Source organism: Aethalodelphis obliquidens, unplaced genomic scaffold, assembly GCF_003676395.1.
Source record: "Aethalodelphis obliquidens isolate GAN/ISIS:26980383/991018 unplaced genomic scaffold, ASM367639v1 scaffold10, whole genome shotgun sequence".
Taxonomy (NCBI): Eukaryota; Metazoa; Chordata; class Mammalia; order Artiodactyla; family Delphinidae; genus Aethalodelphis; species Aethalodelphis obliquidens.
Window position 1 is genome coordinate 41,482,038 of NW_020837954.1, and position 18,345 is coordinate 41,500,382.

At 44.3% G+C, this 18,345-nt stretch overlaps 1 protein-coding gene and 1 long non-coding RNA gene across 3 annotated transcripts in view; one reads left to right on the forward strand and one right to left on the reverse strand.

Annotated features, from left to right (window-relative positions):
- Positions 1 to 18,345, forward strand: part of RAD51B (RAD51 paralog B) — a 689,357-nt gene that overhangs the window by 593,941 nt on the left and 77,071 nt on the right. The window contains exons 10-11 of one of the 2 annotated variants that reach the window (XM_027111593.1): positions 6,979 to 7,057; positions 17,151 to 17,608. In XM_027111593.1, the coding sequence (XP_026967394.1) occupies positions 6,979 to 7,057; positions 17,151 to 17,167 (96 nt within the window). In that variant the 3' untranslated portion in view covers positions 17,168 to 17,608. Of the gene's footprint in view, positions 1 to 6,978; positions 7,058 to 17,150; positions 17,609 to 18,345 lie in introns of those variants that run through there. The other variant, XM_027111592.1, reaches the window with a different exon arrangement.
- Positions 15,216 to 17,136, reverse strand: LOC113622900 (uncharacterized). The gene is made up of 2 exons (XR_003433715.1): positions 15,721 to 17,136; positions 15,216 to 15,530 (listed from the first exon to the last, which is right to left on the reverse strand). It is a non-coding gene; the product is annotated as an uncharacterized LOC113622900 (long non-coding RNA).

Genomic DNA, 18,345 nt, shown 5'->3' on the forward strand with positions numbered 1-18,345 from the left:
GCTAGGCCCGTGAGCCATGGCCGCTGGGCCTGCGCATCCGGAGCCTGTGCTCCGCGACAGGAGGGGCCACAGCAGTGAGAGGCCCGCGTACCGCAAAAAAAAAAAAAAAAAAAAAAAAAAATGGTGGAGAGAACAGTAAGCGCTATTAGGGAGGTACAGATAGTGTGGTGGGTTCAAGAGCCATTACCCCAGGCTGGAGACATTGGCAAACGCTTTCTGGAAGAGGTAGCACTTTTATGGGGTTCAAAGAGTAGGTAGGATTTGGACATTCAGACATGAAGGGCAGAGGAAGCTTGTGAACAGCTGAATCAACCTGCATGGATGCCCTGTCCGGTTCCCTTCTTTGGCTTGAATCGTGCCATATCCACGCTGCAGAAGAAATGCCCTTATTTGATGTTATGTATTCTGCCTCTTTGATGTCTTATCCCATGGAAGTGGATTGATCTGTGCTTGACAAATCGGGGGCTACCATTGTGCTGGTTAAAAGTACAGACTGTAGAACTAGTGGCTTGGGCTAGAATCCTGTCTTCGGCACTCATGAGCTGCCTACCTCAAAGGGTTGTTCTGAGGAATAACGTCTGTTGGTTGTCATTTCCATCATCATCATTACTGTGGGAACCTTGGAAGGCCCCCCCAACCCCAATCCTGTAGGACTTTCCACCATTTTAGATCAATTCCTCTTTTCTGAGAGTCTCATATTAAAATGCAAACACCAGAAAGGGTAACACTGGAAGGTTTAAACCAGCTATGCTTTAGAGCTGAAGAGAATCAGCTGACAACTTATTTGCTCAGAGCAAAATAGGTACCTGAGTGGAGGGATGTAAAGAAGGGGAAGAGGGTCTGTAAGGGGAGGCCAGTGAGCTCCAAGAGCCATCTTCTCCCCCCTTGTTTTATTTAGAGTACCTAGGCCTCTGGATTTTCGCTTGTACACTGGGAGAAACCTTCACACATACAGCATGGGGGTAAAGTGAGGAACAGTGAAAAAAATGCCCATCAGTCATTTTAGGAGCCCACACATGCCAAAAAGCACTGGACTGGGCCCTATGGGATGGAAGGGTATGGAATCAGAGGAAATGCCCCTGATCTGTGCAATCCCATCAAGAATTCAGAACATACGTCTAGGAAATAAATTGAGGTAGAAACAGATGACAGTCTTTTTTGTTGTTGTTGTTCGTCTTAATGGTGGAAGTTTAATTAATGGTCTACGCTATGATTGTGTGTCTGTTTTCTTTTTCTTTTTTTTAATTTTTGTGTATTTTTTGTACAACTTTTAAAGATTACTATACATTTACAGTTATTATAAAATATTGGCTCCATTTCCCACCACATATTGGCTATATTTTCCTATTGTACAGTACATCCTTGAGCCTATCTTACACCCAGTAGTTTATACCTCCCCTCCCCCCACCCCTCTGAGCCCCCCGCCCCGTGGTAACCACTAGTTTGTTCTCTATATCTGTGTGTCTCAGATGGCAGTCTTTTAAAAAGTGCAAATTCACACAGCGCAAATTGAATCCTCCTGACCCATAGTAGGTGCTCAGTAAATGTTTGCTGATGGATGGATGGACTGAATGAGTGAATGAGTGCCCAAGAATGAAGGGCTCACAGTCGAAGGTCAAAGTGAATAAAAGCCCAAAGGCCTAAAGGCTTCCTTGTATTATCTTCTGCCACCAGAACGTCAGCTCCATGAGAGCAAGGACCACATCTGTCTTGCCCCCTGCTATGTCCCCTGCACCTAGAACAGTGCCTAGCACAAGGGAGATTGCCTAGTAAATGTTTATGGGTTGAACAGGTACATGCGTAGATGGGTGGATGGTACAAATAATGGAAATTACTTCCAGATGGTAGTGGGATTTGGGGCCCAACACTTAGTACATATTAGGTATACCTTAAATGTTCCTCGAATAATTTAAAAATATTGATGAACACGTTCCTTGCAAGGATAGGTGAAGAGAGGAGAAAGTGTATCCAATAGGATGTAGCTACAGTCGAGCTTGTCTGATATGATGGAAACATTCAAGAATAAACAATCTGGCTATTTGCAGGAAGTGTCATTATGGCTCACAATACCACACACCTGTCTTGTGGAGTTCCAGGGTTTTCGGAGCCGCACGGGTCTGTACTCATTCTTACCCAACTACATATTTCCATGAACCCTCAGGGGGTTCCAAAGCTAGCTACACACACTGCACACATGGCTGAGTATGATAAAAAATTTTTCACTAAGGCTCCGGGATTTTATTAAGCAGCCAGACCCTCCCTGCAGGGCTTATGTATTGAAGAAGACAGAAGGACACCTGACAACAGCACAAGTCAGGCAGTGATTAGAACACCCCAGCTTTATAGGTTGACAGCATCTAAAACAGAAGAGCCTAAGGTATCTGCTAGGGAGGGTTGTTTGCTTCATAAGACGGTAATTTACTGTTTGAAAGGCACAAGGGCATGGGGTACTCATTCAAGTCTAGAAAAGGGAAGGGTCAATATGTATTCCCAAAGATAGGTGGCAAGCATCACTTTTTTTTTCTGAAATCTCTTGGGCTAAAAAGCTAATTTACACTTCCCTTCTATACTATGTTACACTATAGAATCTCCAGGTCAGAAAACTCATATTAAAAGCAATATGCGGGGCTTCCCTGGTGGCGCGTGGTTGAGAGTCCGCCTGCCAATGCAGGGGACACGGGTTCGTGCCCCGGTCCAGGAAGATCCCACATGCCGCGGAGCGGCTAGGCCCGTGAGCCGTGGCCGCTGAGTCTGCGCGTCCGGAGCCTGTGCTCTGCAACGGGAGAGGCCACAACAGTGAGAGGCCCGCGTACCGCCAAAAAAAAAAAAGCAATATGCATCTTCACCCCAGGCCTCTTACCAGCATGTTTGCATTGAAGTGTTTGTGGTCATGGGTTGCTTTGGGAGTCTAACCACCTTGATGGTTCTCCCCTAGCTGTTCTCTTGTTTGTCATTTCCCTGTGGGAATTTGGGCTCCAATCCAAACACATTGCACCCAGCATGGTTTGCTGAATGAGAAGAGCAGGACCTTGTTCTAGATACTATGTCTCCATTGATATAACCTGGGATCACACTAGATTTTTGCAAACCACATCTCACAGCCAACTGGTATTGAACTGTAGTAAACCAACACCTAATTCATTTTCTGAATGTTAAATCTCATCTTCCCCATTCTGTAACCAATAGTTGGTCATCTATTCTTAAGGCCAAGGCCTTACATGTATTTCAATAAAATTGTGTCCTAAAAGGTTTGTAGGATTTGTCCCAGCACTGTAACCAAATTCAGCTTTGTTTTCATGTAATGATTGTCTCATCTAATATAGTAACTCTTCTCCTAAGGTTTTTTGTCTTCTGTTACCATATTCCGCATCCCATCAATTGGTTTAGTTACATGATCCACAAGTCCAAATGTCACGTTTCCAATGAGGTCTTCTCTTACTACCCTATTTTAAATTGACCCCCTCTTTTGATCCAGTACACTTCCTATACTCTTTCTCTGTTATTTTTCCTCCATAGCACATATAATCATCTCATATGCCATATATTTCACTACTTATTCATTTTGTATATTATCTTTCGCCTCCTTTAGAATGTAAGCTCTATTAAGGTAGCAATTTTTGCCAGTTCTCTTCCCTGCTGGATCCCAGATGTGTTGTATAGATTGAATATAACAGTTGAATACATCAGTGTCCTGATTCAGGTCAGTAAAAATGTTTAACATGATAGGACTTAGGATAGAATCAAGTACATTCTACTAGAGGTTGTTACCCCTCACCAGATTGCTATTGATCTTTTGGTCGCTTTCAAATCCACTTAATGGTGTTAGCATCCAGCCCAACTTGTTTTTACTTTATCTAGGAGGCTACTGAGAATTTGTTACATTTTTTGCTGAAAATCAAGTAGTTCATGCCGGTGGTAGCCCTCTGATCTATCAATCTGGAAGTTCTTTGCCAAAAAAGGAAGTGGGATTCATCTGACGTCACTGATCACTTCCTCTTTCTAACTGCAGGCAATCATCCTTTGGATAACCCATTTTAAACCCTGCTTGTGAGGGACAGGGCATTAATCAATGACCTGTCCAAACCCCTTGACTTCCTGGAAGGGAGGTACTTCCAGGTGTGAGGCCCCTTCGTGTGAGGTCCTTCTGGCTGGGGCTCTGGGCATGTTCACAGAGTGGGCATGAGCTCCCTGGGGGAGGAAGCTGTCAGCTGATGGAGGTAGCACCACTGAGCTGAAAGGCTTAGGCTCAGATGTCATTTAGTGGTTGCATTGGAATATCACATGCTTTTGTCTGAGTCTCAGATTCTGTGGTCTATAAAATAAAATTTCAAAACTATAGTATGATGCTTTATTGAATACTGTTTATTTATATCCTTTTGGTTTCATGTCCAATTTTTTCATGCAGGCAGTAAAGATCTGAGGTTTGGGATATGTTTATTTCTATTGCTCTTTGAGCTAAAGGATTTATATTTCTCTTCTCCATTTCCTTTTTTCCCATTCTTCCTGACACACCTGTGGTTTAGGCTCTTGTCATCTCGTGCCTGAATTATTACAGTAGCTTCCTAACTAACTCCAGGATTCCTGTCTCTTTCTTCTCCATCTTCGACTCTTCAGTCAGGCTAATTTCCTGAACCTGGCTATTCAAAATGTGGTCTATGGACCACAGCATCAGCATCTCCTAGGATCTTGCTAGAAAGACAGACTCTCAAGCCACGCTCAAAACCTACTGAATCAGAATCTGCATGTCAACAGGACCTGCAGGTGATTCAAAGCTTGAGAAACACTGTCCTCTCTTCCACCATGCCATTCCCCTACCAAGGGGTGTCCATAAACTCACATTGTACCATCCCTAAACTATCTCTGAGAAAAGTTTTACCTTAATTTTCAGGTGAGATGTTTTTGATGTGAAGATGTAAATGCCCACCTATACCATCTACTCATTGGTTCTGAGAATGATGAGCAAGTTTACCTAGGTAACTTTAGAGCAGTTATAAAAGTTGAGATTCACCTTGAGTTGAATTCTTCTAGTAAAAGCAAAGTATATTGGTTTTTGGTGAGTAAAAGTTAAGTGGTACTTGGGAAACATGTGGTGAGTTGGTTGGAAACGTTCAAACTAAGGTTCTTAGTTTGACACAAGCATTTTATATACTTAATTTAATCCTCAAAATAATCTCATTTAGGTGAGATTGTTATCCCCATTTTACCTATAAGGAAACTGAGACTCAAAAAGGTGAGGTTGTCCAGAGCCTCAGTACCGGGTAGAATTCAGGCTACACCATAGTAACAGACATCCGAAATACGGTGGTTCAGACAAGTGGCTCTGTACTGAGCTGGACAGGTGACCCCAGGTGGTATGCTTTGCTGATTCATCAGGTCACCCAGCTTCCTTCTCCCATATTGCTTCATCATCCCCCAGGATGTGGCTGAAGCTGGTTCCTACCCTTGGGAAGAGGGAAAGGGAAAGTGAAGAGCTCATAATTTTCTTATAATCCAGAAGTTCTACCTGTCACTGTACTCACATTCTGTTAGTCACAACTTAGCCACATAGCCACATCTAGTTGCAAAAGAGGCAGAAAAATGTTGAAACCTGGAGAGTGGTTACCTAACCAGAAAAGGGTGGCGACTGGGGGAGATCACAAGCGCTGCCACGGGCACTGAGTTGATTAGTGGGAGAACATAGATTCGAACTCCGTGACTTCAACGTGTGGTCTTTCTACCATTCTTTTCAACCATTTCTCATAGTTGACAGTCAGTAAATGTTTGTTGAATTGAGATAGATTGAGATAGTACATGTGAGCCTTTTGGTAATTTGAAATTATTTCTTCCTTCTCCCTTGCCTCTCTGATTACCTAAGTGGCTCTGTGCCCACCTATCACTATTTTTTTATGATGTTAATTTGTAAAACGGAAAGTGGATATTCATCTTCCTTCAGGAGAAATGTTATAATACAGTAACCTGCCAGTTCTTAGAGGTTCTGTGGAATCATATGAAGTGTGATAATGGGTGTTAATGATAGTAATTTTTTTAACAACCAAATGACCATCCCCTTTAAAGTGGGTGTTCTTAGGAGAATGCCATTGCTCAAAATATTTTTGATATTTTATGTTGGCTGATATAGCAGTAAACTCTCACCACAATAATACTTCGTGACAACATCATCAAAATCACAGAGTCATGCATACAGTCATAAGCATTTAACCAATGTGTATGTGGGTCTCCTGGGGGTCGGCTATTTAGACTGGGCCTGGCTGGCCAGCTCTGGGTCAGGTGTCTCTCACTCTCCTTATGAGATAACAGATTATCTTGAACATATTTCTCTCTGGCAGTAGCAGAAGCATAAAAGAACAAGTGGAGGTATGTGAGGCTTCTTGAGGCCTAGGCTAAGAATTGGCACAATCTGTTATTCAAAGCAAGTCCTGTGGCCGAACCCACAGTCCAGGGCCATGGGAAATACTCTATGCCTCATGTAAAAGGGAATGTAGTCACATGGCTAAGGGTGTGAATACAGACTTGGTGAAGATTTGGGGCCAACAAAGCAACCTATCATGGCTCTGGCTTTACCAAGTTATTTTGAATATTTGCAGTGATGTTAAATCTTTATCTTTTAGGGGTAGATTATATTTTATTCTTTTAGTAAAATAGCTCAATTTATGAATGAAATTAGACAATCAGGCTAAATTTATCTTTGGGCAGAAAGGTGGCTATTTAGGCATGCGATATCCTAATGAAACATGTCTAGAACTGGTTCAAGAATATGGCATTTGGTGGTAGAATAGTTAAAATTGATGTACAGCCTTCCAAGGTGATCAGTTGACTGAAGGAATAATACCCATTTGTTTCTGAAATAATTTCACAATAAACAAACCTCACAGTTTATAGTCACATGTTCCCACTTTGTTTCAAAGTGGGAATAGGAATGAATAGAGGCTCATCTCTATTTCCTTTGACTAATCCTGAGCAAATATGCTTTCTGTGCAGATTCTCATTGCCAAGTCCCCTCTGGCGACCTTCACCACATTCGTCTACACCATCGAGAAGGAAGGCCTGGTGCTTCAAGGTAAGATTCTCGGATTAAGCCATTTCTTTAGGCTGGTTATGCTCAGTGCTGCCCATTGCGGGTGATAATTACTGCTGTGCTCCTGATAGAAGCTCCTTCGGGACGGAATCAAAGGCCAAGATGAATTGACCAATGATGTTTATCCTGATAAGATAAGAGAGACTGGCCATTGTGGCAAGAATTTGACAGAGGTTACGGAGAACTATAGAATCTCCTAACAGACAACCCAAGAACGAGGGACAAATCGAGTAGGCTAGGAACTGCAACCACCCCAGTCCTCTTCACAGATTCCATGGGGTGAGGGACCAGGAGGTAGGTCTCTGACACCAGCGTGGAGAGCCCAGCCCTGCCTCAGAGCCTTCTCACTTAGCGGGTGGAAGAACGTCATGGCTTCATGAGCGCTACTTCCTCGGCCCCCTTCTGGTTACTCCATTTCCTCCCACTGTGCTCAAGTCCCGACTGGGGACCAGGTCTTGCAGACCTGCACTTTGTGACACGGGCCTGAGTTCTGGCTTGTGGTAGAGGCCCCCAAGGCCACAACCTAGAACTAATTCAACAAACAGGGGGAAAAGTGGATTGAGGGGCATCATTCTCAGATGCTAGGTCCTCGGGTGGTTAGGAAAGGCATCGAATGGCAGGGCTGCAGAAAACAGTGAACAGGAGGGGGTAAATTCAAACCCCATTGAACTTAGCGCACAGGGTCAGATGTCCCAGACAGCTTTGTAGATTAAGAAGGGTCCCCACAGAAGTGCTCAGGATACACGTCTGTCCCCCGCTGTCAGGCAGGAGGCCCTACCCTAGGAGATGCGTAGGTGCCCATCTAGCCGGAACCACAGAGGAGCGTATTGTCATTTTTGTCCATGGGAGGAATATCTGCCCTTTAGGATTTTGTAAGCTGAGTATTTTTCCCAAGTCTGTGAAACAGGGTAAGTCCTTACAATATCCCCACGGAGACACATTGCATTGTAAAAATCTAACAGGGCTTTTGTGGGGCAGGCTAGACGGTTCATGCTTCTGACTGAGGAACAGGCTGCAGCCTTCCTTTTCCTCTCCTTCTAAAACATCCACTTCTTAATGGACCCAGAAAGCAGCATGTTTGTTTGGTGCAGCTGAGCTCCACAGCAGGGACTCGGGTCCAGGGAAATTTGGAGTAAGAACTACTGACCTTTGACTCTTAGCCTTTGACTTATGCTATCTAAGTTCCTTGGTAAATATTTTTTTTACAATTGCAAATATTGTTTTCTGACAAAGAAGCAGAGATTTTAAGACCAGATTAAGCAAAGCAAACAGCAGGCCCCTTTGTTACAGACTCTCTAAGGGTGTATAAGTAATAAGCAATCAGAAAGCTGGACTGGTGTTTACCCAGTGCACAGTGTGCCCTTTGGCTCTCCATTTTTAGAGCGTTTCTTAAAAGATTAGAAGTCTAGTAAATAGCAATTTTAGATGAAGATTTCAAGAAGTTCTATGGAAGATTACAAGATAATTTCACAAGGAAAAGGGCCAGTTCTGCCCAGATGGCTTGTAGGAGGGCCTTGATATGGTGCCTGTATCTTGATCACTCGGCATTTTGGTAGATAACATTTGAAAGCATGGTCTTATTTGGATAACTTTTGGATAATATTGGTGGGAACAAGATACATAGGATTGCCTCTCTGACTCTCATTGCTAAGATCATGATTTTGACAGGAAGGAGGAAATTGTTTAGGGAAAGTATTTAGAAACTGGAACTACAATGAATTGGTAGGGGTTGAAAAACTACAAAGAAAGACTATTAGACATCGTTGGAAAATGGGAGAAAGTGGATTACTAAAGGAGGCTGACCCGGAGCTGGGTGTCCAGGAAAGAGAAACATTCAGGAAAGTGTCTGATGATGCAAGAATCCCAACCAGTAAATAAAAATGTCTGGGAGATTTCAGAGCCTCACCTATTTGCTTTTGAAACTACACCTTCCTCTCTGAGGTTTTTGGAGGTGGCAGAACTCTCTGCCCCTGTCAGCAATGCCACTTAACGCAAACCTCTGGGCATTCCCTCCCCTCTGGCTATGTGCTCCCAAGACTTTGGGAAAACAAAAAGGAGCTCTGATCCTCAGAAAAATGGGGATCCCTCCTGTATTAGAGAGACGACCTTGGATTTCCATTCCAGCTCTGGTAGGTTCCTGAGAAAATCTCTAGCATCCTAGTTGTGTCGGCTTGAAAAAGACAGTGTTGACCTTGATTCAGTGCTTTGCAAACTGTTTTGCAGCCCATTGGTGGGTCGTGAAACAAAATTAAGGAATCATAACCAGCATTAAAAAAGAAAAGAAATAGAGAATGGAAAATAACATACACATATTGTACTGTTTCATGAAATATTTCTTGTGTGATTGTATGTGTGTGTACATGCTTGATGAATTTATGTACAGAGGTTGCAGTGCAAAATGTTTTTCTTACTTGGATTGCAGTCATCGGCCTGGGTGATCTCTAAAGGCCTTCCCACTTCACCTTTATCTGATTCTCCAAGGAGATGGTGTACTTATCATTCACTTAGCTCAGTAGAGTTCTACCCTTGAGATCTCCACAAACCAGAACATAAAAGCTTATTTTTGCCCCCAGTCTTACCAGATGACTGAGCTAAAAAACACCTGCACCATTCCCCAGGTTTAAAGCAAAGAAACCTTTGATCCCTGGCTGATAACCTTGGAAAGGTACCAGACATCAAGGCCAAGAAGCTTTTCTTGTGTGAGGGGTTGCTCTAGCACTATAGTCCCGAGGTGGCATGGAGGTTGGTACCTACAGCTCCGGGAAGGGGTGTGCAAGCCATGTCTGAGGGGCATAGAGACAGAGAGGGGAAGGGCTGGAAGAGGGAGGGCAGCTCCTGTGGTACCAACTAAACAGGAAACTGCTGACCCAGCCACTGTGGCTCAGCATTCCGTCTTTGTAATGGAGCTAGCCTGAAGTGGCAGTAAAGAATAATCCAAACGGGCTACCCTGGTTTTTTGGGTGGGGAGCAGGGCTGTTAGTGAGTGTGGGAATGATCGCTGGGTGCCTTTCATCCCCTTAGCAAGACCCAAGATTCCTACCAGCCTGCTAACCGGGAGGTTGTTTTTTTTTTTAACATCTTTATTGGAGTATAATTGCTTTACAAGGGAGATGCAAGAGGGAAGAGATATGGGAACCAGGAGGTTTTATACTACCTGAAGAGCTCCTGAGTGCGGGAGCAGAGGGAGGGAATAAAAGGTGAGGGCAACATTCGATTTACCGGCTCCACAGGCCATTCCCCTCCCCGGTTCTCAAGGATTAGGATGCTGAGAACAGCCGACAACTGGGGGCCTTACAGCCTTCCCGCCCCTTTGTTCACTGGGATGGGAGGGACAATAAAACGGCAGGCTGGAGGGACTGAGGGGCTTGGTATAGAGATTTCTCAGGCTGCTTTTTAAACACTTGAAGGAGCCGGTTCATGCTATTGTTGTAGTAAAATAGAAAGCAGAACTATTCTCCTTTTGCAAGAAAAAAAAAAAGAAAAGGAAAAGAAAGAAAACCCACCCTCCAGCATCTTCAGGAGGCCGCCTGGCTCAGGCTATTACCATGGTAATACCGTGCTGTTTGCATCTTCTTTGTCTGTCCTCACACTGGTCCGGGATCCTGGCCTCTTCTGGTTGGGCCCCAGACCCTGGAAACACTTGGGCCCCAAAGGAGAGGGATCTCACAGCCCCCAACTTCCTGATGGTTCAGACTCTGAGAGGGACCAGGTCCCAGCAGAGGGAAAGTTCAGCTATTTTGTGCAACTGAAGTGGGAATGGTGGAGGGGGTCGGGGAAGATCCCTTTAATCCATTTTTCCTTTTGTTCCCAGAGTTCACCATGAAATCCCGCTGTTCACTGAGTGGGAAAGCTCAGAGGCTTGACCAGCCCAGAGAGAGGCTAAGGGGTGCCGGGACCTAGTGGAGAGGGAAAAGCAGGACTTGGCTTTGGGAATTGGCTTGCATGGAGTGGGTCCACAGAACCACATGGCTGCAGAAGGGAAGGGGGCGTTTACAGTGAACTCCAGCTTGACCCACGTCTGTTCTGGTCATGTCCTTTGCTTCCCCATTAAGCCCCAAACGTTGTGCCACCCAGAACACAGCTGGGGTCCCTGGACCTCTTTGTCAAGGCCAGGAATAAAGATTCTGTACTTGAAAGCAGCCAGGCTGTTGCTGATGCTACAGGAAGCTAAGGGAAAACCCAGGACCTGGGTCTCCCGGAGCCATCCTGGCTTTCATGGGGCTCCAGGCAATAAAGGCCTGCCGACTTGGCGAAGAAGGAGATGCTCTAGGAGGGGTTGGCCAGGGAAAAGGCAGAGGTGAGCTCAGGGGGCCTCCTCCTCGTGCACTTTTCCCTTGCCCTACACTCTCCTTTTCCTTAGGAATCTAGGAAGCGTTTGAAAAACGAAAACCAAGTTGTTTTTTGTTTTTTTGCTGTTTTTAATTTAGTTATTTAATTTTGGCTGTGTTGGGTCTTCGTTTCTGTGCGCGGGCTTTCTCTAGTTGTGGCGAGCGGGGGCCACTCTTCATCGCGGTGCGCGGGCCTCTCACTGTCGCGGCCTCTCCCGTTGCGGAGCACAGGCTCCAGACGCGCAGGCTCAGTAGTTGTGGCTCACGGGCCTAGTTGCTCCACGGCATGTGGGATCTTCCCAGACCAGGGCTCAAACCTGTGTCCCCTGCACTGGCAGGCAGATTCTCAACCACTGCGCCACCAGGGAAGCCCAACCAAGTTGTTTTGAACAGGATAGAGGACAACGGCTTAGTTTCGCAACAGGACAGAATTATGTGCTTTTATATTGTTTTTAAAAAACTAAAGATCAGGTAAGACAGGTTGAATCTGGATTCTGGTGCTACTCTTATTAGTTTAGGTTTGAATGAGCAGCATAAACCTTGGGATGGGGCTGGGGAAGCTCAGGGGAGCCCAGAGCACCCTGAGATAGGTCCAGAGAAGTCTAGAAACAAAGCTAGTTTTCTGTTTTTCCAACCAGTCCCTATACTATAACCCAGGATAGGGACTCGGAATAAACCAGAAAACAAAGAAACAATGAATTTTTTAAGAGCTGGAAAGCTATGTGCCTCATCTTTCTTGTAAAATCAGGAGTGGTTATTTGACCAGCTTTCGAAGCATGTTGGAAAGGCATTAATCTCCTCTGTTTGTTCCTTTGTCACAAAGTTGAGTTACATTCTTCCACCCCATTTTCTTAGTCACTGAGCCAACTGGATGATTCATTGAAAAATTCTTTTTCCCCAAATACCACGATCTGATTTCATCAGATTTCAGTTAGAATCAGTAACCCATCTAAATGTTTCTGCCCAGTAGACTCAAAGTGACCCAGAAGAATCTCAGTCTGTTTCCATCCAGGTATGGAGGTGTCTGATTGGTAAATATCACCCACACACCTGGCACAGCCTGGCATGGATTGGGGAGCCTGGCAGAGAGCCCTGGGATTCAGTGGAGCAGAGTGAACTCGCTCGCACAGGTCACAGAGGAGAGGGCAGAGCAGGCCTGTCGTATTGTCCTGAGCTGCTTCTGCCTGCCCCTCCACGAGGTGCTTCCCAGGGCAGAGAGGCAGGGCTCCCATCTGCAGAGTCTCTCCTTCTCTTTCAACATTCACTTCACATCCCCTCCCTCCATGACATCGTCCCACACTGACCCTTTCTTTGGTCCTTTCTTTTCCTCTCACTGTTAGCCTCAAAGAGAGATTTTGTTTTCAACGTGGAAAACATATTTTAAATACTGAACATTACAGAAAATAATAAAGCAAACCCATGACTCTAACATCCAGAATTAACAAATGTTAATATTTTGTCTTTTTCTTTTCAGATTTTTTTTTAATCAAAGTATAGTTGATTTACAGTGTTAGTTTCAGGTGTACAGCAAAGTGATTCAGTTATTCATATATATTCTTTTTCAGATTCTTTTCCATTATAGGTTATTATAAGATATTGAGTATAGTTCCCTATATGATACAGTAGGTCCTTGTTGTTTATCTATTTTATATATAGCAGTGTGTATATGTTAATCCCAAACTCCTCATTTCAGATTTTTTTTTTTAATTACAGGGATAAAACCTTACAAAATTCAGAACTCCTTTGTTCCTATCCCAAGTCCATTCCTTCTCTCCCCTACACTCCTCCACAGAAGTAAAAGCTTCCAGGGTTTGATGTATATCCTTCTCCCCATTCTGAAAATCTTTTCTACATATATGTGAATCCAAACATCAGATTTGTTTTGAGTGCATCCTAAATTTTCATAAACGGTTTATTATACACATCATTCTACAGCTTGCTTTTTTCACTTAGCATTATGTTTTTGCAACATATCTGTGTTGATACACATAGATCATGTTCTTTCATTTTAACTGAGGTATCCATGTCCATTGTATGAATGTACCACATGTTATCCATTCCCCCACTGACAAAAACTTTGATTACTTGTTAACTTAATGAATCTTGTTGCCCATGTTTCTTGGTATGCAGGTGTGAGGGTTTCTCTAGGTATATATCAAAAAGTAGGACGGCTAGTCAGGGGATGCACATTTTTATCTTTACTATATATTTTCAAATTGTTCTCCAAAGAGGTTTACCAATTTATACTTCTTCTGGAGCTAGTGGACCAATTCCTATAATTATAAATTCACCGTCATGTTTCCATGGGCAACCTTCTTGTGTTTCTTTATGGCTGCCTCTTTTATCTCCACCATTGGGGTGTGAGTTTCCATAGCTTCTAGAGGGGTCTTCTGCACAGTGCATGTGATTTATGCATATACTTACATGATTAACTGACAGAAATTATTCTACTCCTCCTAAAGTTAACGATATACACCTCCCAGAAAGGGATCTTTTCGTTCCATTCATCACCTTCCTTTTCAGATGAGGGAACTGAGTTCCAGAAAGGTGAAGTGCCTCAGAATTGGGTTTGTAGCCGCTCCCAATACTCAGCCGGGGCTCCTAAGATTTTTATAAAATCAGAAATGAATTTGGGCCCCCTTGTCTTCCATCATGGCAGCCCCTGTGACAACTTATCTCTCAGGCTTCATGAGCCTCTGTTGGGATACTCTAGGCGCATCCTGAATCTTGGATCCCTAAATTCTAAGCTGAGATGGAACAGTCAAATTGATACAGTGATCCCTCGAGAAATTTCCTAAGTATAGTTGGGTTATAAATTTGGCTGGGTGGAACCACAACCTAGATTAACAGTGGTGTACAAGGTAGAGGTTAACTGCTTTCTCTCATAGCACTGTGGAGGAATGCAATCCAGAGCTGGTATGGCAGCTTGGCCCCACATGTTGGTCCAGGGGCCCCGGCTCTTAGCTTGCTGCTCCATCATACCTAGGATGTTGCCCTTGTTGTCATGGTCCAAAATAGCTCAGTATCATGTCCTGCATCCAGGTAGCAGGAGTTGTGTGGGGTAGAGATTTGGTGGGAGGAAAGGTCAACCCCCTTCCTTTAAGGATATTAACCAGAAGTTACACACATTATTTCTGCCAATCTACTGATATATGGAAAGAAAGACTGGAAAATGTAGTTGTTAATCTCGGTGGCCCTGTGCCCACCTAAATTTGGGGAGTTCTATTATCACGAGAGAGAAGAGGAGATGAATATTTAGTGACACATTTCTTTCAGAAGAGCCCAGTTGCAGAGATTAGGCCCCAGGGTACAACAGTACAGACCCTAGGGCGGGACTTGTTGCATAATGTTGAAATGCAGCATAAATATTGCAGTTTCTCAGAGTTATCTGGAAAGCGGGGTTCCAGCCTAGTACTCAGTTTGGCTCAAATAAAACTCTTTCCTGTTCTTAAAAAAAAGAAAAAATGTTATATGTTTAAAATGCTATCAGGACCTTCTTTGGTAGAGTCTAGAGCAGAGGAGTAGAGTATCACAGTCAGTAATGCCATCAAAGATCAGCACCCAGAAATCTTGTTCCCCCTCCCGAGACAGAATCTCTGTCAAGCAGAAACTTGGTACGTGTTTTGCTATTGTGCACTATTCAAGAGAGATACTTGAACAAGGGCTACTAGTGCTTATAGCACAAGGCAGGGTATACATTTGGTTCCAGAGTCAGAGACTAAACACATTTTTTTTCCAAAACGTTTTCTCCTGTCTCCACTTAAAAAAACAAAAAAAGCAAAAAACAAACAAACAAAAGCCATGGAATAAAATGTCACTTGGAAAAGAGAACAACTTTATTCCAAGGCCTGGACTGTAGTTAGACTAGATCCACGCTCCTCTTTTAGAACCGGGAAGCCATTTGGCTATCTTTCACAATTAACAGTTTGCATTTGTGAAAATGCCCAGGTAATAATATCAAAAGAAGTTAAATCAATTCAGGTTGTTGATTTTCTTTGAAGACCTCTTCCAAAAGGACTTGGAGTTCTTTCTGGAATATGACTTAAGCTCCATTTCAGTGAGTTCAGTTAAGCAGGTATTTCTCAAGCATCTATCCTTTGTAAACCATGGTGCTCTGACGAGATAGGCTGAAAAAAAAAAAAAAGGTCCCTTGTTTTTAGTAGCTCACAATCTAGTTAGCTCAAAAACAAAATATGCAATCAAAAGCAAACTGCCACACCTATTATCAAGGTTCAAACAATGGGATTTGAAAGGATAGAGGAAATAGACTCATTCCATCTAGGATGACTGAGGAAGGTTCCTGAGAGGACATGGTACTTGAACTGGATGTCAGCTCCTGAATACCGACGAAAATGGCATTCCATTGTCTCCTGACAGAAGCCAGTTTCTTTTGCTGTTTGAGGATAGATTTGGGCGCGCTGTGGAATGCTGATTAGCGCCATGTGACTAATGTTGAATCATGCTGACTAATGTGTTCTAAATGGATTGATTCAACAATAAAGGGAACATTGAGAGTCAAGAGTTCAGATCCTGAAGTTTATCGTGTGATGAAGTGTAAATCACTTAGCCTCGGTACTTCATTTTTTTGTCAATTAAAATGTGCTCATGATGAGCAGCCAACAAATCACCTTGGCTAGAAAGTGGTTTACAAATCTCAAGGATGACAGAAACGCTTAACAACAATTCCCAGGACAGGCTTATGCAACCTTGGGTTATTCACAGTCCGTACAGAATCAGAAGATCCGTCACATGCTACTCCGTAGCCATGAGGAACTTCAGTTTCCTCACACATGCCACGAGCACTGACAAATAGTGCACTGCGCTCACAAAAACCGACAAATAGAGGAGCTTCTGAAAAATCTTCCTATCTACCTACTGGGGCGTCTGTGTTTTTCGACCACAAATGTTGCCAGAGGACTAAAAGCTTGCGTGGCACACACAGCTTTTTCTCTCTTTTGACATCTCCCCAGCTAGACTGCTTGAGAACCTGGCCTTCCGTGTCCAGATGTTTACTGAATTCTGAAGGCCCCCCCCAAAGGGCCCAAGTTCTTTTGTTGCTCTCCAAATCACTTCCCACAGAGACTGACCAATGTCCTGAAGGAGCCCTTCAATAGGGAGGATAAATGGAGGCAGATGAAGACATGACCCCCTGGGCTCACCCACGTCCACGCTAACAAAGGGTCTGAGGCACAACCTTGTAAGGAGCATTTTGGTCAGCAGAATCCCCTCGAGAGGCCAAGTCCCCCCACAGGGCTGCTTTCAATGGCTCCCATCGTAGTGGAAGCCCCGAGCATTTGTTAAGGGCTGGGGTGTGCTAGGTGTAGCACAAAACATCTAAATCATGCCCCCCACCCCTGGTCTTTGTGAGGGCTTCCTGGCTACAGATGGCAGCTGGCTTTCTCAGGGGAAACCTGGGGGGGTGGTAGAGGAAGCTGAAGAGGGGCTCCCGCTTCTCTGGGTGACCTCTTCCCACCCAGCCCAGAAAGGCTCCCCTTTTGTCTGTAGCTATCAGCAGTCAAGCCAGGGCTGTGGGGCCTTAACCCACACCTGTGCTGAGTTTCTGGGTGTCTCAGGTTTGCAAAGCCATTGGCTCCCTGGGTAATAGACAGGTATGTGTGTAAGAGGGCTGCCGTGGGAAGGAGAGGTTTATTTAGACTGCTAGTGAGAAGTTAGTGCATTTCATGACAGCAACGGTTTTTCAAACATTCTTTCTCTCCCTCTCTTTTTTTTTTTTTTTTTTCCTTTAGACCAACAGAGGCCATAGGGACACTATGACCTTTGTCTAGAGCTGATGGGGGCGTGATTTGTGAAATGAAACAGGACCGGGCTGCTTGGAAGAAGGAAACGGAAGCCAACATAATGGGGATTAATTAGTTGATTGCTGTTGAGATGGTAACAGATTTGCACCCCTCCTCCTTACCATTGAGCCAGCCATCTCAGACCTAACAGGGAAGGTGAAGATGAAGAGGCCTTTGTTCGGGTCTCTAGATGCTTGGGGCTGTAGGCTTTGCCGCCATGGGATGGCAACAGCCATAATAATAATAATTTGCACTTATATAGCACCTTTCAACCAGGCACCTCAAAGCGGTTTAACCACATTAATTAATGAAAGCCCACAATCCCCCTGCGGAGAGGAAGAGGATGACTAACAGGATTTGTAATTACAGGAGGGAACATTTCCGAATAAAGTATATTGTCCACTAAACAAAAAGAGTAGGTGTAAAGGAATTGGGGTCTCCAAAGAGTAACTGATTGAGAAGTGAAACCATGGAAAGATGGGGGAGGCTGGGGGCGGGCATGGGCATGAGGGTCTGCTCTTTTGTCAGAGGGAGGTCGATGGGCTCAGAATTCACTGACAGGTTCGGATCCAACTGAGAAGCGGGACATGTATGGTATTAGTGGCATTTGGAAGGTCATTAGTGGTACACCTATTGTGGTGTAAATTCAAGTTTCACTGGTACATTGTGTAGAGCCCTGCAGAACAAAGAGTGAGATTCCTGCAGTATTTAATAAAGGATGAAATGATTTCTTTAGATCCAAAGCCCAAGCCTGGGCCAGTCAATTAGCAAATAAATCAACTGGTGACCCATAGGATAATTTAGTCGTTCCTAGCAGAACACCCAGCCTACCCCCTCCTTCTTCCATGAGGTTTCCAACCAAAGCTTCAAGGCTGTGGGCTTTAGCCCCTTCAAAGCCAGGCATCAGAGCTTCCCAGCCTTTGGCCCTGGGACCTCTTTTACCCAAATTGTTGGTGACACTCAAGCTGCCCTCTGTAGAGTCACTTTGTATCTGCTCCCCTTCAGAGGTTTTTAAATGCCTTGGATGCTAGAATCAAGTCTTGTCCTATCTCATGTCTGCTACCAATGCCCAGCAGAGTGCTGTGCACAGAGTAAGTACCCAATCGGTGAAGAATGGTTGGATGACACAATCCTTTAACAACTC